General features: G+C 39.4%; 4 protein-coding genes across 7 annotated transcripts; 1 reads left to right on the forward strand and 3 right to left on the reverse strand.

Moving 5' to 3' along the window:
* Nucleotides 1–306: 306 nt before the first annotated feature.
* Nucleotides 307–9,010, reverse strand: AP1M1 (adaptor related protein complex 1 subunit mu 1). Of its 3 annotated transcripts, none has more exons than XM_062596374.1 (12): nucleotides 8,913–9,010; nucleotides 8,060–8,216; nucleotides 7,634–7,701; nucleotides 7,028–7,158; nucleotides 6,635–6,782; nucleotides 6,097–6,223; nucleotides 5,565–5,707; nucleotides 4,706–4,777; nucleotides 4,251–4,409; nucleotides 3,464–3,589; nucleotides 2,905–2,980; nucleotides 307–2,399 (listed from the first exon to the last, which is right to left on the reverse strand). In XM_062596374.1, exons 1-12 carry the CDS (start codon nucleotides 8,952–8,954, stop codon nucleotides 2,377–2,379), a joined length of 1,272 nt encoding a protein of 423 aa, XP_062452358.1. In that variant the 5' UTR covers nucleotides 8,955–9,010; the 3' UTR covers nucleotides 307–2,376. The 3 variants fall into 3 exon arrangements, with proteins under 3 accessions (XP_062452358.1, XP_062452359.1, XP_062452360.1); XM_062596375.1 differs by lacking the exon at nucleotides 8,913–9,010 and adding an exon at nucleotides 8,500–8,575; XM_062596376.1 differs by lacking the exons at nucleotides 307–2,399; nucleotides 2,905–2,980 and having other exon boundaries at nucleotides 3,476–3,603.
* An 845-nt stretch (nucleotides 9,011–9,855) lies between these two features.
* On the reverse strand, nucleotides 9,856–10,720 carry FAM32A (family with sequence similarity 32 member A). The gene is made up of 4 exons (XM_062596239.1): nucleotides 10,618–10,720; nucleotides 10,402–10,540; nucleotides 10,232–10,285; nucleotides 9,856–10,042 (listed from the first exon to the last, which is right to left on the reverse strand). Exons 1-4 carry the CDS (start codon nucleotides 10,692–10,694, stop codon nucleotides 9,974–9,976), a joined length of 339 nt encoding a protein of 112 aa, XP_062452223.1. The 5' UTR covers nucleotides 10,695–10,720; the 3' UTR covers nucleotides 9,856–9,973.
* Nucleotides 10,721–11,881: 1,161 nt separating this feature from the next.
* Nucleotides 11,882–16,369, forward strand: CIB3 (calcium and integrin binding family member 3). Of its 2 annotated transcripts, XM_062596028.1 has the most exons (6): nucleotides 11,882–11,932; nucleotides 12,244–12,278; nucleotides 14,114–14,225; nucleotides 14,578–14,725; nucleotides 15,625–15,820; nucleotides 16,171–16,369. In XM_062596028.1, exons 1-6 carry the CDS (start codon nucleotides 11,882–11,884, stop codon nucleotides 16,190–16,192), a joined length of 564 nt encoding a protein of 187 aa, XP_062452012.1. In that variant the 3' UTR covers nucleotides 16,193–16,369. The 2 variants fall into 2 exon arrangements, with proteins under 2 accessions (XP_062452012.1, XP_062452013.1); XM_062596029.1 differs by lacking the exons at nucleotides 12,244–12,278; nucleotides 14,114–14,225.
* Nucleotides 16,370–17,508: 1,139 nt separating this feature from the next.
* On the reverse strand, nucleotides 17,509–26,582 carry RAB8A (RAB8A, member RAS oncogene family). The gene is made up of 8 exons (XM_062596027.1): nucleotides 26,434–26,582; nucleotides 25,934–25,994; nucleotides 25,616–25,676; nucleotides 25,154–25,231; nucleotides 24,581–24,670; nucleotides 23,081–23,146; nucleotides 22,457–22,507; nucleotides 17,509–21,587 (listed from the first exon to the last, which is right to left on the reverse strand). Exons 1-8 carry the CDS (start codon nucleotides 26,555–26,557, stop codon nucleotides 21,495–21,497), a joined length of 624 nt encoding a protein of 207 aa, XP_062452011.1. The 5' UTR covers nucleotides 26,558–26,582; the 3' UTR covers nucleotides 17,509–21,494.
* Nucleotides 26,583–26,846: the final 264 nt, after the last annotated feature.

Below are 26,846 nucleotides of genomic sequence, written 5' to 3' on the forward strand. Positions count from 1 at the left end.
TTCTGCTTTTGTGCCTGCGTAGATATGCAGGGATCCACATTTCAAGAATGAATGGATTAAGGGTTTTTTGTACTGTGTGTTAATACTAGTTCTGCGGTAAACATGCAAAGCTTGCAGAGAACAATTATGAGTATAAAAAAAGGGGTGGGTATTTTTTTAATATATGGTAAATAGATCAGAAATAACTTTATAAAACCTGAAAGTTCCACTTATACAGGCCTGATGCTACAGTAATTGAATGTACTCTAAGATCAGAGGGTAGATCTGGCTGTGGATCAAAGTGACAAAAGGATGAGTGAGGTGCACTTGATTCAAAGAGGCCTTTTTGCCCTTTATTACTTCCTGGACAAGTAGGGCTGATGCCCATCATTGAAACAGACTCAAATGGCTACAAAATATAAGAAAAATACTGTTCTGGTCCACAAGATACAACCTTCAACAGGAAGACAAATGAAGCTATTGAGTCACATTTTACAGGCAAGTAATTACAATGAACAGTTTGAAGAACAGAATCATCAGATGGATTAAGTAATTGGTCAACCATTTACAATTTTAATATAAAATGTTTAGTCCAGTCATAAGCTTAATTTTTCAAGTGAAAATGAGTAGTGGAACCAAGATCTTGAACAAGATGATTTAATTTGTTTCAACATAAAGCCTGTTGGGTGACAAATGCAGTAACTTTTACTCCAGAACACACATTTCCACATCGATGATCATCTAACCAGCCACTGTCTTGTTATTACCTAGACATCTTCAGATTTCAGTTCCTTCTGAAACAGACCTTCCTATAACATGATAGAAGCTGCATCTCAGGGGAATTTAGTTGATTTTTTTGCTAATAATATTTACTGTATATATAGATACATATATTCTACAAGAATTTAATGGGGACAATGACCAGAATATCTTTTCAGTCTTGTGGCAGAGTCAAAGCTCTTCAACAAAGTGGTGTTAAGAACCTTGTACTCTATACGTATATTATAACAGGTTCATGGACAAATATGTAGCTTTCAATGGTTCAAATTCAGCATCTGTCAGGAATACTAAATTCAAACAAAAACATTCTAAAAAATTAAAGAAAATACTGATAATTGTTAATTTTTTTCTGAAATCAAAACAATTATATACACCCATGCCAATCTTGCCTTCTCAGAAAAATGAAACAGCATGTTAAAAAAAACCCAAACTTTTAACATTCTGAATTGTTCTGCATTCTGCCAAGAAGCTTATGATAACAGTTGTTTACAAATGGAGGAGACTGAGAAAGCAAGCATCCCTTTCAGGGCAAATAAACAATTCTAGAGAACTACAGGAAAGAAGGGAAATAATTGGCCAAAGCAGATATGAAGGCAAGCTGGAAGAGAAATGGTAACTATTTCCATCAGCCTCTCCATAAACAACAATCAATGGTCAGGAAGAGGTTGGAGCACATTACTATTTTTTGGCAAAAATCCCCACTATCTTCCTATCAAATTTCATCGCCTCCACAATCGTTTTGTTTTTTTAAATACTTAATATAAGGTATTATACCTACACATTATAGTTTTGAATTTTGTCCTACTAATAAAGGAAAAGCAAATATTACTTAATTTGCATAGGGTTTTTATAATGTATTGGGATTCTTCAACTTGCACCTGGACTAATTTGAACCAGCAATCATCATGCTTCCACAGAGATGTTCCTGTTGATATTTACTTCTGTGACCTCGTTTTCTGTTAACTTAGTTTTAACACACCTAAAATTTTAATGGTTTACAAAGCCACCACTTGAAGCTGTTCTTCCACATAAATTGGTCTAAAATCACGCATAAATAGGTTTTTTTTGGACTTTGGATAGTTTTAACTCATATTCCGTAAATCTTTGTAAGTTAACAGAGCTTTGAATGAGTTAAGGCACCCAGATGCCCTAAAAAAAAAAATAAATACTTTGGGCTAAATACAACTAAGTGTTCAGCAGTCATGTAATTGCACAATCGTCTCCCTAATTTGTAGTACAGTGCTGCCAATGTCTTTAAAGACTCTAAAATATGAATACTAGAAACTTTGTGAGTACAACTGACAAGGCATTGACAAGACATTCTCAAGGTTCATTTTGTATTCCTGTCTCCTCAAGATAACTGCTACTCCTAAAGTAATTAGCATTTAGCAGCAAGATCGGCATGTTGTAAGAATGAAATAAATATCCACACAATCGATACTAATGGTTCAAATGCTCAAACACATTATTGAAAACAGTAATTTTCCAATCTTTCTCCTGCACAATCCGTGTTTGTAGAAACAAGACCTTGGCAACAACATTCACAGCTCTCAGTACCACAGAGGTTTCTGCAAACAAACTCTAGGCCTGAAGTTCTGTCTTCTGTGGTGCTTGCGTTTACTGCGTTCGAAGCTGGTAGTCTGTAAAAGCAAAATTTCAATGGTTATGATCAGCAAATTGGGATGGATACACACACACACACACACTATATATAAAAGCAGAAATAACCTAAACGGAACAAAAAAAACACAAACAAAACACTCTGTGCATGCTTACACAAAAAAAACCCTTTTCTTCTGCTTGCTAGCAGATCTAGCAGCTTTTAGTACTGACAGCGTCTTACTCTCTTAAAGCTGGCAGAATATTTGTGAGCATTGCTTAGTTTTTAATTTTGTACCCTAGAAAAGTAATTGAGTCCCAGCTTAATTATAAAATCCTTGAACAGCATTACTGAGCTACTGTTAGGTCTTCCATTAAGATTGCAAGGTGACTGAAGAAAGCAGTATCTGTAAATGTAAAACATACCTATAGCCTGTTACTGAATATCGGCAAATGTTTTTTTGTGTGTTTCAAAGTGTTGGCGTATGCTACAGAAACAAGATATGTGAGATCGAGATGTCTACAGTCTATTGCTTTCCAATTTACCTCCATTCTGGGTAATGTAACGAACCCATGGGAGAGCCTGATAGCCACTCTTCTCAATTATCTTTAAGTAGCGGACCTGGAAAGAGAAGTATGTTACATGACTCTCATTTCAGCCAAACAGTGTTTAATAAAAAATGTTTCTTGTCAAAAAAATGAGTTTTATGGACAACAGTGAACAAGAAAAGTAAGTGGAACAAAACTTTCAGATGCAAGGAGGGGGATAAACCCCAGACACTTGCATTAACAGCATGTTTTCTATCTGAAATAACACAGCCAGTTCTCTGATCAGTCTCTCTAAAGAAAGTCCTCCTAAGGCAGGAGAAATCCAGAATCATCATAGTCATAATATAAACATCAAGGAGTCATGGCACTTCCATATGATGAGCTGAAGGAAGTATTTGCAGGAGACAAGAGACAGCCAGGACATTAAATACATCAAAGAACTCGAGTAAGTCAGGAGCTTTACAGGCAAGGCAGAAAGTGCTACAAAGCTTAACTGCAACAATTTATGAGTCTAGTATGTTAATTTACCATTAATTTTCTATTTTCAGCTACTAACCTGTATTCCTGAGGTGGTGAAATATGGAATCTCAAACTTGACACTAATGGGAGGTTTTCCTTCTTTATCTTCAGCTTCAACACTTGGAAGTCCAAAGTGAGCTCTCATCAGATACTCCTTTCCACCCTACCAAAAAAAGGCTTTTTTGAAAAAAAAAAAAAAAACTTTCTGACAATAAGTCAGTAATTGCTGAACTCCACTAATTATTTCAGTTCTTTTCTAAGGTTTACAAGTGAGCACTTATTTCTATTCAAAAATAAAATTCAGGTATTTTCTAAACTGAAGATTTAATTAAGACCAGCCTAGGGACATAACAAATTTCTTCAGCAGTCTCACCCTCAAAGATGATAAAGCAAGTTAGGTTCTTGTGGGTAATGCTGACTATTCTGATGAAATCATGACAGGTAACAGTGCTACCATTCCATTAGCATTTGAAAGAGATTGTGCTTTTTGGGCAGTACCATGAGCAATAATCTGACAAACAAAAACAGCTGCTACAAAAACTAGGCCAAAGGATTACACCATCCACTGACATCCCTCAAACTCTGTTGTCTAACCTAGTTCTGCAAAATTATCCCACCTGAAAAAGTTGTTACAAACACTATGATCTAACATATCTACGGGCAAGTTCCAATTCTTTATCTGAGAGAAAAGGGGAAAAAAAGGCCACTACTACTTGTCTGATAGTATTAGAAGCTGCTTTAGGCTGAATTGGAACATTCATAAAATATTAACGTTAAATAATTATCACACCATTAGGTGATAAGACTGTAAAAATAACACTTACTGGAAAAGATTTAATGGACCAGACAATTTCACTGTTCTCTGGAACCCATTTGACACTTCCAACTGTGGTTTTAAACTTTGGCGAGTCTGCATCATTAGGAACTGGAATGTGAATCTCCACATTGTTGGCAGTTGATCTACGCTTAAATTGACTTTTTGCCTAAAGAAGAAAAGTGAGAAAAGCAGACTTTAAATATTTCCATTTCATTTTTCATTATGCAAATGATTCAGAGGTTTGTGAGAGGAACAATTCCCCTCCTCCCCAATCAGTGATCTATTTACTGAAAAACAGGATTGAAATGCAGAGATCATACCTTACAAATGAAATTTGCAACAGATGCAAATCCCACAAAAATACTAAATATTTGTATAAAACTGCATGTACCACTGGCCAAGCTTCAAAAACAAATGAGAGGGAAGACTAAAATTAGGCATAATTATTTTAGAACTTCTGACCTTGATCATGTACTCGATGCGGCTGTGGGAATGTTTTTCAATCACAGACTCAATCCAGATCAGTGGTTTTACCTGGTGGTGAAAAACACTCAACAGCTGTAGGTTTTACTTTGACATGGTCAGAAAAACGTTGTTTTCCCATAAAGCTACACTCAGCACATGAAACCCACAGAAAACAAAGTCTGTAGTGTTTGAAATTACCATCTCACCCCCACCCCAGTGTTTATACAAACGAGGAATCTTGACATACATACAAGGAAATATTACAAAAATTACAGGTTTTATAAGTGTATCTCTGAATAATCCCTAATAACAAACATTTTCATTCCAAAATAGTCAATATCTCAAGTCACAAAGGACTGAGCTATGACACACCCCAAGAACAACAACTCTAAATTAAAGTACTGTTTTTAAGAATTAATGCTCCACTAAGGAGAGAACTTCATGACTTTTTATTTGCTGTCTCCTGTCATCATTGTATATTATGGACACTCTATATATGGAATTTTTCCTTTTCTAAGGTGAAAGCTACCCTTATCACTATAGCTAACATACACTAATATATTAAATGGCCTAAAATACTGCTACTGTCAGGCACAGTGCACTGTCAATTCATCGTGCAATTAGCTTAAAGTCACAGAAATGGTATTTTAGAGACTTACTGCCAAGTTATTTCTAAATTCTTAATTTCTCTAAAAATAGTGTGCACAAAGTTTTGCTATTAACAGTTGATTTAATAACTACTGTACTGTATTTGAGAGAAAAAAAAAAGACAAAAGCCATTCACAATAGTACCTACACTCTAAAACATTCTCATTTAAAAAAAGATTCTAATGTAGATCCAAACATGCAGACTTACGTGGGTATTAAGACGATATGACATGAGTTCAAACTCTCCATCAGGTGGAATGAAAGAAATTGTCCTGTCATTTTCAAAGCGAGAGAGACGAACACATTGGTGAAACTTTACATCTTCCAGTTCTACTGATTTACTTTTGCCACCTATCAGAAAATACATACGCCAAAGTTTCAAGATGCTACAAAAATTACGTCCGAAGTCTCATCACAGCTGGTTATGCAGCAAAAATAGTTGTCTGCTGACAATCCCCCCTGCTTTAGCCAATATTTTATTTAGCTTGCTATAGCTATAGCTTTCTTGAAGACTTCAACAGCCTCAACAAAAAGAGATGAAGAAGCAAACTGATGCTTACCATAGTATTCTATTTTTGGTTAGTACTGTCACACAAAAGACCTCATGTGTTTCTACACTGGAAAAGGGAGTAGTTCTATCATTTATGATCAAATCCTTTCACCTGAACCTCAAGCACCTCAAAGTTTAAGAATCCAGACAACATTCCTCATGATTACAGAGGTATCACTGAAATACTCACGGCCTGTATTATCAAAGAGAACTTTGTCATTTAAACCAAGGCGAAGCTCTGGCATCCCTGAGAGAAAGACTCTCATTTTAATGGATCCAACAATCTCGCTCCGTAATACATTCCCATTGGCACTGACCTGAGGAGCAAGGGAAAGAAAGGTAAGAATGCTCTGATGCGGTATGTCATGAAATTAAACAACACTCCTCCACCCATCCCAGTTTTTGGGGATTTCTTTCTCCTGAGAAGTCATGCCAATGGAGTATGATCAAGGAGGTGACAGGGACAGATGGAAGGAGGAGGAAGAAAGAACATATCAGAAGTTAGTCGCAGACTTGTCAGAAACAAAATACACCCAAATGGAGTATTATTCATCTACTGGATGCCTTTATGGATACTCAATCTTAAGACATATAGATTGTTTTACATATTACAGTACACCTAACCACAGTTAGTCTGACTCTTTATTGTACCCTTGCAGGTTACTATAAGCTCTTTAAAACACTTACTACTACAATTCTCATTAAAAGATCAAATAAAAGATACTTACCAAAAGGTTAACAGATTCTATAACATCCAGGAACACTTCATTTTTCCTGTATTTTATCCCTTCTGATCTCCACGACACAGCATTAGTAACAGTTGCAGGTGGACGTGGAGCTCCAGTTTCAAGTTTGTGACCTTCCTGAGTGATGTACCTTTACGACCACATAAAGGTAACAGAAAATATTAAAATTACATTTTGCAGCTTTTGAAGCATCTTTAACGTCTGATTCACATGAGCAACACACAAGAGAATTTTGATACTACAAAGCTACATCTTAGGAAGCATTTGATTCTTTTTTGGGCAAACAGATCAAGCCAAAGCACCGGTTTGCATATTGTAGAATACTGAAATCTTCCTAAGAAATTTGTAACTGAAGTGAGGCAGACTGTTACTTACTCTTGTAAAATTTTACTATCAGTGGTTTGTGGATAACCAAAATCCATAAGCTCATCTAACAACTCATAAATAATAACAAAATTATCCCGAATGCTTTCTTCTTCCAGCTCCTTGAAATATTCAGAAAAAACCTGAAACAACATTCAGAGAAAGGAAAATATTAATTGAGGAACAACAGCATCTTCACATAGCGTTCTTGCTAAAACCCACTCTTTTAAAATGGAACTGCAACATCTTAGACGTAACTCTAACTACTATGAAAAATATTTATTCCAGTTAAAGTATTTTTTCTTACCAAGTACAGATGAACCAAACATAAAACCCACATTATATGACCCTACGCATGCAACAAGTTCCCAATCCTCCTCTGTGTTCTCAGGTCTTATGCAACTACTCACATCATTGTGTCACATCTTTTGCCTACTCAGCTACAAAACATAAATTCCATTACTGGCGGTTAGGAAAATACTTCTGTAATATAACTGAATATAAACACAAGTGCTATTACCACAGCGCTCTTTAAAAACTGAAAGTTCTATGCACTTTTATTTAGATCACATTCAGATGGAAAAAAGACAGAAATTTCTTTTTAAATTTCATACTCACTTGAACTACTTTATACAGAAATGAAAACACCAGTGATACACAAGCATTTTTCTTAGAAGTTGCAACAACTGATAAAAGATGTTAAGGAACATGCATTCGAAGTTATCATTCCAAATAATTTTTAACATGTGCATTTTCAAAACTATGGTACAGCAATTATGGTTGGCCACAATATTTAGTTAACAGTATCTCTAGTCAAGTGCAATATAAAGATTCAGGACTTAGTTTATTAGAGTAAAATTAATATAAATACATTTCTGTGCTGGAACATGCTATGTTATCTAAAGCATAAAATCATTGTACTTAATATTATGCCTTATGCCACTTCACCTATATCCAGTTTTGCATTTAGACACACAGTGAAAATCAGCAACGTATCAGCAACTGACGTATCACGTCAAGTGTGATTTGCAATACAAAGGATACGATATAGGTTGTTATGTTTAATCCACATAAAACGAACTCCTCCATGTGCTAGGATAGGAGAAAGTGTCCCCTCTTCTTCCTTTTCCATAAGGATTGGCATAAAATGCTCCACCTCTGACATGTCCACATCTCCGCGGTAATTTCGACAGATTAGAACCTACAAAAAGGACAACAAAATCTTTAATCTTTTTCTTTTTCTACAGGTGATGTTACCATGCAGGAGCAACACACAAAATCCTTGGAAAGTCTCTTTAAAAAACTTGAAAAACATCAGAAAATTTCACTCTAGCCACTCTGCATAATATATATGCAAGACAGGATTCCAAAACACTTTGTTGACCAGAGTGCAAGCGCTAATCTTTCATTGCAAAGTCATGCATTAATATTTTCTAGAGTTATTCTTCACCTATAGCTGCACACACCCTGGTAGCAAAAAATACCTAACTCAGATGAGAGAAACTCTCTCCAGTTATAGCAGAGCACAGTTACCCCGAACAGGATGCCCAGGAGCCCAACGGACAGGTCGGATATCTGCAGACCTCCCCCAGCATCTCCAAGCGCCAAGGACGGACCCAAGCCACATCTCCCCCATCGCAACCTGCCTTCCCCGTGCCGTCGCCCAGCAGGTGAAACCGCGTCTGAGGGATCCGTGGAGGGGCCAGCGGCTCCCACAGGCCTCAGCAGCAGCCGAGGAGAGGCCAGGGCGGCCTCAGAGGCTCGGCCCCCCTCTCACAGGCCCGGGGCAGCCCCACAGGCCCGACGTGCCCGCGCCCCTCGGCAGCCCAGGCCGGGGCAGCCTCGGTTCCGCAGATCCTCCCGCCCCTCTTCGACGGCTGCCGCCCCCGGGCCTCACCTTCCCCTTCAGGTCCAACACGTAGACGGCGCTGGCCGACATCGCGCCGCCGCCGCCCGGGCCGCCCCGTCCCCGGCCACGGACCGACCGACTTCCGCCTCCCGCGCCGGCACTTCCGGCAGGAAGCGGCGAAACGAGGCCCGGCTGCCGCGAGGAGGGATACGAGCGCAGCGCCCGGCCGCGACGGCGGAAGGACACCGCACGCCACCGTCCCACTGTGCCGGGCAAAAAATAGGCCCCTGCGGGGGAGGTCCGACCTCCCTGGAGATGGGTCCGCGGTTCAGAAACGACCCCAGTGGCGGGCTGGGCAGGAGCAGCGCTGGGTTGAAGGTCCGTGGCCCACGGAGAAGGAGGCTGAGCATCCTGGCCAAATGCTCAGCGTTGCTGGCCAACCCGACCACAGCACACACAACTCATTTTTAAGGGAGAGGTTAGGCTTTTGGCCAACATCTCTCAAAAAACAGTAAGTATTGTACACAAAGATAGAAACCACAGGAAAAACTCACATGCAAATGTCTGCTTTATCAGCACCCTTACCTATTTTTCCAGGTAACCAAGCACCAAAAAAGGACAAAAGAAGCATTTTAATGAGAAGTTATATCAGAATTACAAGAGGATTTTAGAAAACAGCAGAACCTGCCTTAACTCTGAAAGAACTCAAGATACAAACAAACAATACTGTTCCTGTAATTTACAAGTGCAGCTTACACTAATTAAGAGACTGAGATTCTTCAGTTACAGAAAGGAGAACAGTTAGTATCAAACTCATATAAGAAGAAGTTTTCCAGCTGGCTCGCAGGGACTGGTTTTGGCCTTAACCCTGCTTTGAGCTCTGAGAAAATAGCCCACTGCACCTATCTAAATCAAAGGTTTCACTAGCCAAGAAGAGGTTTTGTTGAATACTTTGCAAAAAAGACAAAACAGTCAAGACAGTGCAAGGTCATAAATGTTCAAGAAAATATATTAAACGTTTGATACCGGGAATACACAGATTTACATAGCAATCCCTGTTCAATACGAACACAACTCCCAATCCAAAGCCTTGTAAGAACGCAGCCCGTTCACTTAGTCCAGCTGACTTTAGGAATGTCGTAATGCTCAGTCAGAGTATCCAAGTGTCTGTTAAAGTCCTAGAGGAGAGAAAGAGAGAGAAAACGTGAAATGTTTGACGATTTAACTGATGTTGAACCGCGCCACGGCCTCGCAGCCTCCTGGCTTTTGGGTTTCACAGAGGCGAAGCTGCTCCTCCGAGCTGACAACACTCTCCGTGTTGATAAATACAGGCGGGCCGGAGTAAACGAGGTGAATTTCGTGCTTACCTCCACCCTCTGTTTATGGGTCTTGGAGGCTTTCTTCAGGATCCTCTCCATTTGCTGAGGAAGACACAACACAGGCCGTTACCCACCGCGCTCGCGGCCCCCTCTGAGGGCTGTCAAGCCCCAGCCCAAGCTGCCGGGCCGGGTCTGGCCCCCGGACGGGGCGGCCCTACCCGCTTCTCCTGCATCTTCTCGTAGGCCACCTGCGCCGGGGTGCGCTTGTCCAGGCCGCGCTTCTTCTCCTCCTCCTGCTTCTTGCTGCTCACGATCTGCTCCAGGATCTGCCCCTTCTCCTTCGCCTTCTTCTTCTTCCTGCGGGCAGAGGGCGGTCAGCGCCCAGCCGTGGCTGTCCCCGACTCCACCGCGCTCCCCCACCGCACTCCCCTCACCGCTTGCCGGCGCTCAGGGCGGCGCCGCTGCCCTTGAGCCGCAGCGGCCCGCGCTGCACCGCCTCGTAGTCCGCCATGGCCCGCGCGGCGCCGCGGCGCCCGCACTGCGGCGCCCCCTGGTGGCCGCCGCCGCGCGCAGCCGCGTTGCCGCGGCAACGGCCGCGCGGGAGGGCCGGGCGCGAGCCGCGCGTCCCGCCTTCCGTGAGGGGAGAAACCGTTAAGAGCCGCCCCGAGGGCGCAGCGAGGCGCCGAGCTCCCCCCCCCCCCCCCCCCCATTTTTCCACGCCGAATGGACCGATTATGAATAATTTGTACTTATTTTAAGGCGGGACGATGAGTGAGGACGACGTTTCTTCCCCGAGGAGGGTTGGTTTGCCGTTCTGTGGTCTCCGCACCACAGATGCAGCCTCCAGAGCAGACGTCAGGGCTTGGTTAGTTGCTAAAGCTGCCAGTTTAATGACCAAGAACGAAGGCTTTACGTCTTGCCCCCTGGACAGTGATACAGGCTGCTGTGTACCCTAGAAATGCAGTCAGTTCTTCTCTCGACCCTTAAGCTCTGTATTTCATGTAATCTTTAACACTAGATTTCAGTTTTTATGTACCATATTTCATGTAACCTTTAACATCACGTTTCAGTTTTTATAGACAAATCATATTCACATATATTTCAGTGTAAAAACCATACAGGTATGCATGTCACACAATCATTAGCTAGTAATTATGTGTATTGCTAGGTAAGGCAGAGTAATTGGTTTTATCACCAGTATGAAATACTATGTGCCGTTGGTAGGCAGTGCACAATATGTATTGTACATTCAGAAAGAAAGGCAAGGGTAATGGTTACTGTCATTATTTCTAGTATTTAATATTAATTCTTAAAGAAGACATGCCAAACAATTTTTAGGTAATTTGTAATATTTGAAAGAATGAAAATAATGCAATCCATGAAGTCTACCTACTGCTTCAAAGACACAAACAAGAAGCTATTAGTTGTTTGGCTAAATACTGTAATATGAGTCTCTGTTGTACACAGAGGAGACAGGTGAGTGATGCTGGATAAGAGCCTTAAGTAGCCAGACTAAAGATTTGATGAAATGCTCCTATTATGATTCTTTGTAGCCCATGCAATAGGGAAGCTGGTTACTTGATCCTCTGCTACCTGAACCTCCTTGTTGCAGCTTTTAATATCTGAATATCCAGACCTCCTCTAAAGGTAACTTTGAGGAAAGAATGATGGGACAAGAATCAGCACTCAGAGCCAGAAATGGGCAACAAGCAAACCATTTTCACTCCAGAGCAACTGGATGCATATCAGGTATAAAACAGCGCCAAACTAAACTGCTATTTAGACAGACCATTGAATAAGGGCAAATGTTTCTAAAACAAATTTTTTTTTTTTAATTTTGTTAAGTATAGTTGTTCAGTTACATATAAGGTTTAAGTAACATAGTTTAATTCTTACCTCAAGAGGAAGAAGGGTTATGAAATAATCATAATTATATGCAAAAAAAAATAATGCTTGGCCCCTTGCATTATATTATAAGTGTTTAAGTCACTGTACTGGAAAAGTTTGGGCCAATGTGTTTAAAACTATCGTTACATATTGTGTCTTTTCTTACTTCATAGGATTGCACGTTCTTTACAAGGAAAGAAATTCTGAGGTGAGTCTTGCATGTGTTTTTTCTTTTTTTTTTTTTTTTTTTTGGTGTGTGTGTGTGTGTAATACAAGAGATTGCTATAAAGACTGGCTACATAGGGGGTGATTTTGTAAGAATAATTTTTGAATAGATTTACATACAATTAATGTGATAGAGGACAGAACAACTCCACATACCCTTGAACAATCTGACCATTGCCATTGCTTTTTTATATACAGAAACTACTTACTTACCATGAACTGAGACAGATCTCTAAATTTTGTATTAAGGAACCCATCTCTGTCTGCAATAAGTGTAACAACCTATGTTTTAGTGTACATTTTGACAGTGACCTTCATGTTCCCCTCTCTTTGTTTTATAACAAATGCTTCCAAAATATACTGTTATTATTGGGGATACTTTGCCTGTTTTATAAAATCAGTAATGTCTGTATCAACTTTCATTCAGATTTTTCATGTTTTTATGTAAATAATCAGTACTGGAAAACCTTTCTACTTCGATACTGTAAGGTTCATTTTTCCCCCAAAGCCTTCATGGGCCTCATGGGCCAATCCATTTAATCTCTGTCCAAAGGAAGTGACAAAGACAGGTTCCATACTCTGTCGCTGTGGGATTGAAGGTCTTCACTGAAAACTTGAACTTGTTCTCCTCTTGTTGTAAATGGTACTTTCACAGATAGTAACATGTATAATAGCAAAGTTGCATTTCCTTTGCTAACTATTGGGCAAATTAACAGAAAGATAAATGCTCAGTTTCTGCATCTCTCAAGAGGTTATCAAACATTATTTGCTAATTTCTCTGAAAGGCAGAACACAAGTGACAATTTTATATAGAACACATGCCTGATTAGAACCTTGGTATCTGTGCATGAATTCAGTACAGGATAAAATACAAATGATTCTGTAAGAAGTGAAATATAAAGCTGTCTGCTTTTCCATGTAGCAAATAGAGGCCAGAACCATAACTGTATCATGAATAAAACATTTATTATTGATAAAGATCCCTTTTAACATTCAGTGCTATTGTTTTGTTGACAACAGCTGTGAACAGGATCCCTAGTCCAGCACAAGAACTGAAGCAAATAGCATGAAGAAGTAACAAATATATTCAAATGATTAAGTGTATATTTTATATCTTCTGAACATGGTTCTATGGAAAAAACAGAAAAAATATGTGGGGTGGATAAAAGCATCCTAAAGTTGGTCCCAGGTTCAAGAGCTCAATAATCTCTCTGGTGTTAAGCATCTAGAATTTTGTTCTGACATTTAAACCAAATCTTTCCTGCTGCAATGTAAGCCAATTATTTCTAGCCACGTTCATTGTTGACTTGGAAACCAGATCCCTCTTGCCTTACAACAATTTTTGATACATTTGAAAACTGATCAGGTGGACCTTCAGGCTGAAGGTCTTGTGCCTTGTTACCATAAATACACATATCATAAATACACTACATGCCCCTATACCATTGTTTGCACTGTTGAAGTAAATCTGAAACTTTTTTTTTTTTTGGGGGGGGGGAAATCCAAACTCCCGTGTTTTCAAATACTCTGCATCTCATAGCTTGACTGCTTGACCTGTATAAGCATTTTCACTGAATTGTTCTGTAAGTGTGACAGATCATTTTTTTCCTTTTTTTTTTAAAAAAGTTACACTATTTTTTTCCTTGTAATACTTTCTTCCACCATAAACTACAGAGCATATTAAATAATATTTAGTGACTGATATCGTCCATCTGGTAAAGGATGTGAAGTATGAAGAATGATATGAAAAAGGCAAACACATTGTTTATAGCGTTCTAAATAACTTGTTCCTTAAGCGAGCCTTTCTTTCTATTTCAGACTGTTTTACAAGTACCGAGATCTAGCCCCACAGCTAGTCCCACTCGACTACACAGATAAACCAGTCGTGACACTTCCCTATGAACTCATTGGCAGCATGCCAGAGCTGAAGGTACAGTGCAAAGGAACACAAAAATTGAGTGACTCCAGTACTAATTGCTGGGAGACTGAAGGAAAAAAAAAGGGGCGGGGGTGGAGGGGGCAATTAAAGTCAAAGACTTTCTGGAAGGTTCTAGTGATTTCCTCTGAAAAAAATCACTGAAATTGTGCAAAGGTTAAAGAAGGCTGCAGCTGTGTCTACCTCTGATACAACATTAGACAAGAAAATAATAGCAGCAAAGGGAGTATTTGACTGCCAAAAGGAGGTTACAACAAAAATAATCTTGCCCCAATTGTGTCTTATCTACGCAGAAATAAATACTAGTAAAGGTGACCTTCCTTTGCTCCTGTGTTCTGTTTCCCAGGACAATCCATTCCGCCAGCGGATAGCAGAGGTTTTTTCAGAGGACGGAGAAGGCAATATGACTTTGGATGATTTTTTGGACATGTTTTCAGTGCTGAGTGAAATGGCTCCCAGGGACTTGAAAGCATATTATGCTTTTAAAATTTATGGTGAGTGTGACAGGCATAAAATGTGAAGTTCAGGGAAATCCTGCAGCTGCATATAGGAATGCAAAATATCAAAATTGCCACCATAATGGTCTCTAGATAGAAAGACTATTAAAAATGTACCTAGTTGTTGCCTTTGAATGCCTATTGTCCTAGAAACTTCTGTTCCTCTGTATTCTTTTGTCTCTACTCTTATGTAATTGGGATTGGAAGTTATACTGGTTAACGCTTAGGATTTAGTAGAGAATTTACAACCTGAAATTATTTACAGTTTTCAAGACCTTATAAACATTTAAGAAATATTTCTTCTGTGTTACAGACTGCTTGGAAAAGTGCAGCACAAGGGATTTGGCTGCCCATAAATCTGTAGGTTTCTCTGGAAAAAAACACTTTTAGCAGTTTTCCCCAAGGGCAATTTAAAAGACTAATTTGGTCTTTCTTGACAAGACCATTTTCAGTTACTTCCTTAGTGATCAGCTAAAGCTAAACAACGTATTAAGGACACACATACATCCCCACCCACCCACCCCTCTGTAATTTAAGTTGTAAACGATTCAGCAAAGATACTGAAAAAGTGAACTCCCCTCAAACTGAACAGCCTATGTTCTTCCTTTAACGTCATGCTGCTCCTTGCATTTTGTTTAGTAGTACTGATTTGCTAGCTGATTTCATTATGGCTAGGCTATGTTTATCCATTAACCTATTTACAACTGTTACCCTTATGTAAGATACATTTATACAAGTAAATACAGGTAACTGCAAGTCTCTTCATTTCTGAATTGAAAGTCCTATTTATATAAATGCATTATGGCCTGCTAACTAAACCCTTCCCATTGTACATTGGCAATCAACTTTGTGAAATATTTGTTGTCACTTTGATTTTATTTTGCTTCCTTTGTCAGATTTTAACAACGATGATTACATATGCAAATCAGATCTGGAGAAAACAGTTAACAAATTAACTCGAAATGAGCTTACCCCAGAAGAAGTTAGCCTTGCATGTGACAAGGTCATTGATGAAGCGGATCTGGACAATGATGGCAAACTTTCTCTGGAGGACTTTCAGCATATGATAATACGAGCTCCAGATTTTCTCAGGTAATATTTATATTCTATTTGACTTATTTTTTGAACCTCATATCTACTTTTGACATGATTAACAGTCCTAGTAATTTTGTAAAAAAGTTAATATTGCCACTTTGTATGCATTGATAACTACATGACATGATCTACTTGATGTCTAACGTTGTCTGAATGTAGCTTCTAAAGTATGTCTTACACAGTGAAGCATTCCAATTCTGGCATTTATTAAATGTATCTATTCTTTGCAAGTGATTTGCAAAATAAGCTCTTCAATTTATAATACTGTCCTAGGATTAATTTTAGTTAATCCCTTCAAATAGTGATACATAAGTGATCATTACTATTTTTTTTTCTTTCTTAAATAGTACATTTCATATTCGTATCTGAAGCTAGTGAAATAGAAATGGCAGTGCTTCTTGAAATGGCAGTGCTTCTTGAACCTGCAAACAAACTTTTTTTCACCTGAGGTTACGGTCCATGAGAGAAGAAAATGAGAGCAAAGAGGACAATTTTAGGTGAACCTGTCAGAAAACGCTGTCTCCTGTTTAATGCTTGAAAAGGAAATATTCATCATACTCTTCATCAAGCTTTCCCTGTAATTTAACAAAAATGTGTATGTTTCCATAAAATTGTCTATTCTTTTCCCCTTCTCCAGCTAGAATACATCTGACCTTGACAGTGATATGGTAAATATTTAAGGCTCAAGTACTACCAGGTACTAAAGGAACTGGTATCAAATTATACCTTATAAAAAAAGTTCATAAGAAAACACCTTATTAGTTAAAAAACAAGCAAACTATCTCCCCCCTCCCCCTTGCTATAGACTAAAACTACATCCAGGAATCACAGATCATGCCTTACTGTCTTACTGCTTTTCTCTAAGAGAAGATTCTAGCTGTAGCTTAGAAAAAACACATTGCTATCTACAGAACTTGGTTTTCCTAAAAAACATGCACTGAGCATACGCTCACCTCTGGTTTTGGATTCACAATAATCCCACATACCTTGAAAATAGTTTTAAAACCATTAAGGTTAATAGAAATTGCATAACCAGCTCCTCTGATCTGCTTTAACAGTCTCAACAGATGTCCAGTGAATCAGTTTGTGAAGGTATGCTACTGGTATGTCACAGAAATACATGACAGGTTCTGGGAAGGATGTAGGGAACACTGATGTCCATTTTAGCCAGTCAAGTGATTCCCTTTTCTATGTCAAGCATATGAAAAAGCTGCTATAAGTTAACAGGAAAATCACTTACATGAAATAATTCACAGCTGTATCTCAGCTATCTGTTACATAAATTGGGTGATGGTCCCAAAAGAATCCAGTAAACAATACTCTATAGAGTTTGCCATCTCCTCCCTTTCCTCCCTTCCCCCGCCAAAAAAAAAAGGGGGAAAAAAAAAGTGGGTACTTGCAGGGAAAGACCTAGTAACAGTGGAAGAACTCAACAAGTTTATTCAGTTAAACTAGCCTCATTGCTAAATTGTTCTTAGACAGAAAATTAAATTTCTTTATTCTTCAGAAGAGTGTTCTGTTTTCCTGGATTTCTGGAAAAGTCAACACACTTTTAAAAGACAAAAGAAGAGCCTACCCCAGGTTCCTGTTCCTCTATTGTTTAGAAACATCGTATTATCAACACAAGAAGCTATATGCATGAATGATGAACAGGATGGACAAATTAAAAAAAGTTTCATTTAAAATTCTCTTTTCATAAGAAATTTATTTATGCAGTGCTCAGGGTCCTGTACAACAGAGTAAAAACATACATACTGTAATAAACAACATTTTTGCTTTTAATACAAACATGAAAACCAATGAGAAATGTTTAAGAAAGCAGCTGTAATGTGGAAAGGGTGGCAGCCAAAAAGTGATGATTCTATAAACACAGTTTACAGTTGCTTTTTAAAATACTGGGATGCATTAATTTCCCTTTGAAACAAAATCATAACTCCCAACTTGTGCTCTACTTAGAGCAGATGACTCCTGCAGAAAGGCTAGAGTGACTAGCCTGCTAAACTCTATTGACTACAGAAACAAAATCTCCAATGATGAATGAAAGAAAGGGGGCAAAAAATAAGGCAGCCTGAAATAATCAGACTGCACATTACCATCAATGTTCAATTGAACAGATTTTCATTACATTTACAAATGAAGACCTAAGTTAGTCATCATTCTTTTCCATCCGCTATGGACTTCCAGTACCAATGGAAACTATCATCTAAGCAGCCATTGGTCCATTTCCTCTCCAGCCATTTCATGTCCAAGAGGACAAGAAATCATGGTAGCTTTTGAGCATGAGCATCAGCCAAAGACACAGCGCCACCACTACCACAATAAACCCCCTAACAATTGTCAGCAAGATGATTAGCATCCCACATGTAAGGAGAGATCAAATAATTTTCAGCAGCAGTAAGGAGACTTACAATAATCCATAGGATTTATAAATCTGAGGCTGAAAGTCTGATGCTGGCATAAGGCTCTCATGTCATGAAACATTACATGTGCCTATCAGCACAGGAACTAGACAATGGAAGTGTTAAAATGACAGTTCCACCTTTCATTGACAGGTATGGTATTGACAGGTCTGCTCCAAGAAGTTTGAAGACTATCCAGAATATTGCAAGATGCCTCAAAAATAAGGTCAACCACAGAATCTTGTGATGCTCATTAAAATAAGGGAATTTGAGAACATGCTCAAAAATGGGTTTGTTCCTCTACAAACCAAGCATCACTTGTTAACTGATTAGCTAGTATTTTAGTGGTATTTAGACTCTGAGAATGTGTAGCAAGCACACTGTTAGCTTTTCAGATCTATTTAAATTACTCAGTTTTACAGATTTTATATTTCAGATGTTTCCCTCTTTAGTTCAAAAATGGTTATATGTAAATACATTACTATTATTCAGTCGCACAGTACCTCTTTTGGTCATTGTTTTCATAGCAGTCATACTTGAAAAACCACCATAATTTAATTATGTGATAGAAATGTCAACTACATATTGTACTATTGAAGATTTGATGTCAATATTTAGAGACACATAGCCAGGCATTCCTGTCTTACATTTGCATTTTAGTTTTCCTATTGCTTACATTGATTTAATTGTAGTATGTAGTATCTGTAGAACCTAGAAGTACAGTGATGACAGTAGGTCACAGTAATTGCATGAAACTTCCTGAGAGTGGGCAATCTTGTTCATTCAGTTCATTTTTTAAAAGGAAATCACGCTATAGGTTAGGCTTACAAACATACGCAACAGCCAGCATAATTTAAACAGAAGGTTTTCAGAGACAAAGAGTTAACCTTTAATGCAAAAGAGTAACTTAAAACTTAGAAAGTGAAGAGTGAAAAAAAATATAATTCCATCCTTCAAATTTTTGCCACTTGTGAATTAGTATAGTCTTTCTCTCTCCTCTCTGAAAAAAGACTGATTTAGATGTTGTCAAACAACAGCCAGTATCATGGTGGGCAGCCTGTGATATCAACTTAAGACTAACCATTTATTTTCCAGTCACTTTGGAAGAATTTGACCGACTGCAACATCTAGCTACATTAATGTAAAAGAAAGATAGATGTGAGACAATTCACATTTACTGCTAAACTAGAAACAAATCAAACATATCCCTTTCGTGTAGGAAAACAGCCTATTTCAGACCATGCCCTAATTACCTCCCCAATTCTACTCCAACAATTGCTTGAAGCATATGCAAAGTCTTTCAAAAAGCATTATCTCAAAGTAGTATTGCTTGTCCAATTTATAGCTGTGTTAACTACACCTTCAAGCAAATACTGACTAGAAAGTTCCTCAGTAGCTTAACATGATTGTTTTATCTTAAGAATACTTCTACGTGTAATTCACGGTGGTTCATGTTCACCAAGAAAAACAAAACAAAATCCAAAACCTCACCATCATGAGGTTTTGGAAAGTTTTATATATGATTTTGAACAGGAACAGAACTCATTGTAATCTCCCAGCTATTAAAAAAAAAAGTTGGTGGCATATAAAATGCATTTGTATAAACCAGTAAGTTACACAGTGAAATTTTCTTTTTGTATTTGATTTTAGAAAAACAGACACTATTCCTGTTGAACTCAATTGCATGCTGAGGATTTATAAAGGTCAGTGATGAATCTGATATATCTTTAACTACAGTAGCACTTATGAGTGCTACAATGAGGCTAGAAATAATACCACAAACTTGAAGAGAACAAAACTGGTGAGTAAATTCTTTAGCTTTAAAATGAGCTTTAATTTTACCCTTAAGTGCAGTTGTCAATGTAAACAAAGCATGTTAACAATTCCAGTGAGTTGCAGGACACAGCTGATATGTTCGTTTGGATTAAATATACCATTATTCCCATCACTTGACAGCAGATTTCTAAGTAGATTGCTCTTACTGGCTCTTTTTATCAATCTAATTAGAGTCAGGCTTACAGCCTCTGAACTGAGAGCAACTAGCTACCTAGGAGCTTTACAAGGCTGTTACATTTTATACATTGGAATGTAGTAGACTGTGTTTAGAAGAATAAATACACAAAATATTTTAATTGAGGACTAAACATCATTTGCAGTGATGCACACTCAGAGGTTTGTTGCTGCTTTAAATCTGAAATGATCAATGCATGGCAGCAAGGCAAATCTCAGTTTAAAAAAAGTTTGTTTTCAGAAAGTGTTCATATGTGCAACATTTATTTGCATATGTGAGCAAGTGTGCATGAGAACACACAACTGGAAGCAGTGCAATACATTTTCTTCTCACAAGTTACAACTAGCCACTACATCATGACAGATCTGGAGTTATTCTCAACTGGAGAAGGAAGAGCTGTCCACTAATGTTATGAATTCTGAGGAAATGTCCATATCCCAACCATGGTCTGTTTTTCTAAAAAAACAGGCTATAAATCACTTGCATGGGACTAAACTGTAGAGATCTCGTTAAACATGACTAAATGTGTAGATTATTTAATTAGGCATTGTCATCTCTAACATGAAAAAAGTAATTCCCAATTATATGGATCTGTTATATTTACAGCACACTTTGGTTTTTTTTTTTAAAAAAAAATAGAGATTCCTTTGAGGAGTTTTTTTTTCCAATTGTACTTGTGGATTGTCTAGAATAATGTAACTGAAAAAGTAACAGGCAGATAAAGGATTTTCTCTGCAATAGCAAAAAGTTGGACGTGTAGAACGCTTCCTCCTACCTTCTGAAAAGGTATAGGCCTGTACTGCTTGCGTAAGTGCATTTATTTGATGTTTTGATGTGGTTGTTCTATATGCATCTGTAGACATGGATATGCACATCTATCATGTACACATACCAGTATTTTATTAATATTGGCATTTCAGTTTCTTATTTTGATCATAACTTATTTTTCTAATTTGGATACATTACAGATATGAACAAAAGATTGAAGCCTGTCAGCAAAGGTGCTATTACAGGTCACACTTGATCTGTGTTCCCTCTGCTAGACAATACATATGCCCAGTGGCAATCTGACAAAAATAAACTTGTTTCATCTCCAAAATTGAAGAGTCAGACAATTACTAAAATAAACGATTTCTTATTCAGATGGTCACAGAGTGACAAGGTATGTTGAAAATGTTAAGTCCACAGACAGAGGAAATCTCACTCAGAACAGGCACAGTCCAGTTCAGTTGAGCAGATACTCAGATTAAGGCTGTGTCCCTCAGAGAAGAACACATCTGAAAAAGCTGCTTTTCTTTTGCTGGTCTGGTGTGATTTTGACTCCCTGGTTGCTGCCTTGCGGGCTATTGCCTTCCTGAAGATTCAAAGAATTTTAAGTTACTTATTTATACTTAACAGCTCTTAGCATCACTGCAAGATCTAGCATGTACATCCACTTTGGTGAATCAAGGCTGTGATTACACAAAAACTATTCTTAAGATAAGCAGAAACTGTCATTCATTTAAGCGAGCCTTACATCAGCCGCTACCAGAGGTCAAATAATTGCATCTGCTACTTTTGGATCCGACTAACAAGGATTGCTCTTATTCTTCTAACTTCTATAAACAAAAAGACCACCAAAATTAAAAGATGTTTACTGAAATACTTCATAAACATCAACAGGACCAAAACAGTATAGCTATGTCTTCACACATCTAGTCACATTAATGCAGAACAGTTGGTAAAAGTAGAAACAATTTTTTATTAGCTTCATTTTGCTGTACAAAAGATTACTTATGAACGCATCCTGAGAAATGACTTTATTATTATTAAAAAGACTAATTAGTTCTCCATCTAGATTTAAACATAAGACTTTGAAGGCTACAGTGAAGTATAAATTGGGCATCCCATATTTAAATGATTCATTTTTTCAGACTGCTGTAGCAAGAAATACCATTAAACTGCTCTGTTCTACCACTCACTTGGCTTTCAATAAAACAAATAAAAGATAATTTTATTTAGAGAACCTCTACGTTCAGAAATCAGCTGCAACAGTTGAAGCAACTGTTGATATCCCAAGGTCAAAGTAGTTTGAGAAAACTAAATTTCTCTTACCTTCAGTGCATCCCCCATGAAAGAAACCACAAAATATTTCTGATTCACCATGATACAGTACCTGGTAGTGGGCTTTTTTTTTGTTCCTTCCTGTTTAAATACAACTTGGGCTAAGAAAAAATTACTCACCAACTTCTTGTCCATTTTTGCTTTGATATCTCTTGCAAGAGTGAAAAACGCCTATAATAAGCACACCAGTAAAAAGTTACAAGGCTAAGAAAACGTACTCTAATATTTTTGTTAGTAATAAGCTGCCTTCCAATGCTTCTATAAATATCAAAATCTGGAATAACGTCAAATTTGTTCTTTTTCTCCTCCAGGTTTTAGTGTTCCTACCCCTGTCTTTCTCTGCATCTTTTCTAAACCCACTACTGCCTTTTTGAGGCTGAAAACTGTAACAGGACACAGTACCCACAATGTGGACACATGCAAGTTTTATATACTGGTAAGATGATGCTCTTTGTAAATGGCATTATCAAATACATGCAAAAACATAAAGCAATCTCTTTGGGATGCTCTTCTAATGCAGTTTGCTGTAAAGCCCTTGCATTACACTTGAAGCACCAAGTTCAACTTAAATCACTTAGAACAACATTGGTTAGACGATGCCTTCAGAGGATGCAGAGATATGTATTTAATAACCCATCTGAAATATCTAAAAATTGAGTTTTGGATCCAGTCAGCATGGCTCAGTGTTCTTACTACCTCTTTGCACAAACATTCGAAGATAGAAGGGAAAGGTTGCATACTTACATTCTCTATGTTTATATTTGCTTTTGCACTCGTCTCCATAAATTTAATTCCAAAACTTGCAGCAAGCTGAACAAAAGCAGGTTCATGTTAGTTGGATAATCATGAGAATAGCTATAAATATAACCAACTGTACAGGATCTAGCCCTCCAAGAGTGACTGACAAGAACTGGGGATTTACTCAAGCAGAACAACAACTTGCAAAAATCAGGAACTGAATCTCATTCCTATCAGAATCTATTCTCACTGATATTCTTCTGTTTTACATTCTGCACATATTTTAATCTGCTCCTTTGTTCCTTTTTTTTTTGTTTTTGCATAAGTATCCTGTGAGACTTGCAAGGTCTGCAGTGTACATAAGTATATTCTTTACCTTGACTAATTAACAATTGGAGCCAGGAAAGACAATCTTACTTACTTCGTCTCACTGTCTTTCACCAAGAAGGGACATACTTAAATGCTAACCTTTTGCATGCTTATTCTTCCTTTCACTACGAATAAATTCAGTTTGTTGCTTTGCATCTAAGAAATCCTGACTAGACGACTGACAAACAAGAACTCTTATCAGAAACTCATCTTTTTTTCAGTGTGGGGAAGTATATTGCAACTACAGCTTGGGAAATGTAAAATAGCTCTGCATAAAAATACCTTTGAAGTAACAGAGCAATACATAGACAATAATGAATATAATGTTTGTATTTTGAAAAGTCTAAGTTGAAATAAATTAAAGCAGCGAGGTTTTTGGGGGTGGTGCAGCAGACTCAGTGTATAAATTCTCAAGCATGTTATAGAAAATGAAAATTACTGCTTTTGAAGTTAAAGGCTGACTTCAGCCTCTGTTACTAAACATTGTAATACAGCTGTTTATAATGCTAAGAATACATTATTTTACATCTAAGTTAACCATTCCTAAACAGTCCCAAACATCAGCAAATGGCAGTTTTATAAAACACTCTAGAGGCTTTCAGATTTCTAACTTTTGAAGTGAGCTTTTCTTTTTAGAAAAGAATTTCTTAAGAAATCAATAACCACTAACTCTGAACCATTTTCCCCACTGGAAGAGTAAGTTTTCTACCAGCAGAATAACAGACTTTGAGAGACTACCCCATTTTTTTCCAGCTGGGGTGTACACATCAAAATGAATAAAAACTATTTTAACATTCAACATTCACATAGAAGATTTCACTGCTGAGACCAAGATAAGAGAGAAAGATTAAATCCAAGAGGGAATACATGGTACTTCAGTGAGCTTTCAGAAGAAGTGGATCAATCTTACTGTCTGGAACTTCAAAATGAGTGCTTTAGTCCTCCTAAGGCAGCCATTGCATAGGCTCCTGCCTCTAAAGCAGCAAGTCAGACACACGAGCCACACTTTGAAATGGTCTTGGCAGTAAGGCACTTTGCAGGGTTTAAAACGACTGAGGGCTTTAAGAAGTATTCAGTTCCGAGCACTAACTTCAGCCTCTGCGCAGAGGCAGGATGAAGCCAGGCTACGGCGCTTACCTTCTCCCCTTGCTCTCTAGAGACTTGTCTTTTGTCATTTGCATCACATTTATTCCCAAGAATCATTTTTTCAACATCCGGGGAGGCATGCTGACACAGAAACAGACAGAAGAAAGTATTTCAGCTTGCTTTTTTGTAGACAAACACCATCAGAAAGATGAAGCATGCATCAAGTATTGAAAACAAAAGTGCTGATGTGAAGCATTCTCTATAGATTTATGAGTTCCCCCAGAACACCCCATCCCAGCAGCTTACTTCAGACACTCAGAGCTCAGTGCCTTGCATAAAGACAACTCTTTAGGTCACTTGACCGCAGCAGGAAAACACCTCCTAGTTCCTCCAGTCACTAGAAAGGCTACAGTCATACAACTCTCTCTGATTTGTGTGAGCACACGGCAACACTGTTACCCAAGACGTTCCAAAAGACTTTACCAATTTTCTCCCAACGTTTTCCACAATTTACCATACACTACCTGAATTAAGAAGAAACATAACAATGCTAAAGCATTTAACTTTTATCTGCTTCTGGAAAGGGGGATAGCATTTTTAATATTCAGTAAGTAAACAGATTACCTCTTCAATATTCCTGACCCAGTTCCGAATATTTTCAAAAGATTTTTCGTTGGTGATGTCATAGACTAGCATAATGCCCTAAAGATTACCCCAAAAAAAAAAAAAAGCAGATATTTTATTTCAGCTAGCATCAGTTTAAGCAAAGTTAAAAGACTTCTCCATGATAAACTTAACAGACTATTAAAAAAATATTAGTTTCAAGATACACATAACATTTAACCACAATCTGCATCTCATTAGATAAGGGCTACTAGATGCATAAACACACAGCAAGTCACAACAGAAGCCTGACTTTGCAGGTCTCCGCATCGTCTCATTTAGCTTCAATACTATTAGCACTTCGGAACGGGAGTGCAAGCTGGGTTTACACTCGGTTATCTACATCCCCCCTTAAAACCCAGCTTGTTTGAGTACAAAAACTTGCGTTTGCTCATGGCTTAGTACAAGCTGCTCTGCTCCTACCATCGCTCCCCGGTAGTACGCTGTCGTGATGGTTCGGAATCGTTCCTGCCCAGCCGTGTCCCTGAAACGGACCAGAACACAGGGGCTCACGCAACCCGTCTAAGCTACTGCGCTGGAACTAGAGCCAGCAGAAGTTTTAGTTTAGTATTTTAAATCAGTCTTTAGAAGCGCTGAAACTACAATTATGGTTTCAAAGATACTGTAAACTACCGATGAACACAGCTACAATAAAATATTAACGATGACATTACTACCGCACACACACTGACACCACATTATCAGAAACTAATTCGTGCAACCTCAGAAGAAAACTCTTACCAGATCTGTAGTTTAATTCTCTTGCCATCTAGCTCTATAGTCCTAATTTTAAAATCAATACCTGAAAAGAGAAGTAACTACATTACTCTCAGTTTCTACTGGAGGCCACACGAGCTCTTCCCCTCGCACTTCCCGGTGAGAGGCCCGCGGCCCCCGCGCAGCGGCGCGGGCAGAGGCCCCTTCCAGGCAGCTCCCGCCGCGGAACGCCAAGTTTTAAAGTCGCTCGCGCTAAACGCCGGCACCTGCGCAACGCAGCGCGGCGACTCGAGCCGCCGGGGCCGGGGGGGAGCCCGCGCCGCGTCCCCGCGGAGACGGGGCGAGGCGACAGACCGCGACGAAGCCCCGCGGCCGGCGCGAAGAGCAGCCGGCAGAGCCGGGCCCCGAGCGGGCCCCGGGCGGGCCCCGGGCGGGCCGGCGGCGCCGCCGCCCTGCCCTCCGCCGCCGCCGCGGCCCGGTCTCCCCGCGGGGAGGCCGCACCGGGCGCGGCGCCCTCACCGCACCGATGGTGGAGATGAAGGTGGCGTTGAAGGCATCCTCGGAGAAGCGGAAGAGCGCGCAGGTCTTGCCCACGCCCGAGTCGCCGATGAGCAGCAGCTTGAAGAGGTAGTCGTACGTCTTCGCCATGTTCGCGGCGCCGCCCCCGGCAGCGCCGCCCCGGCAGCGCCCGCCCCCCGCGCCGCCTCACAGGCCGGGCCCGCCGGCCGCCGCCGCGCGCCGCGCGCCCATTGGCTGAGCGCGCCCGCGCGTCACCTCGGGGCCCGGCGCCCCCCGCGGCCGAGCAGGAAGAGAACGGGGCCGGCGCCCCATTGGCCGGCGGGATGCGCCCCGCGTGTAAACGGCCGCGCCATTGGCCGCTCGCCCCGCGGCGCCTGCCCGGCGAGGAGCCACTTCCGGCGGCGGGCGGAAGCCGCGT

The sequence above is a fragment of the Rhea pennata genome, chromosome 27 (genome assembly GCF_028389875.1).
Source record: "Rhea pennata isolate bPtePen1 chromosome 27, bPtePen1.pri, whole genome shotgun sequence".
Classification (NCBI taxonomy): domain Eukaryota; kingdom Metazoa; phylum Chordata; class Aves; order Rheiformes; family Rheidae; genus Rhea; species Rhea pennata.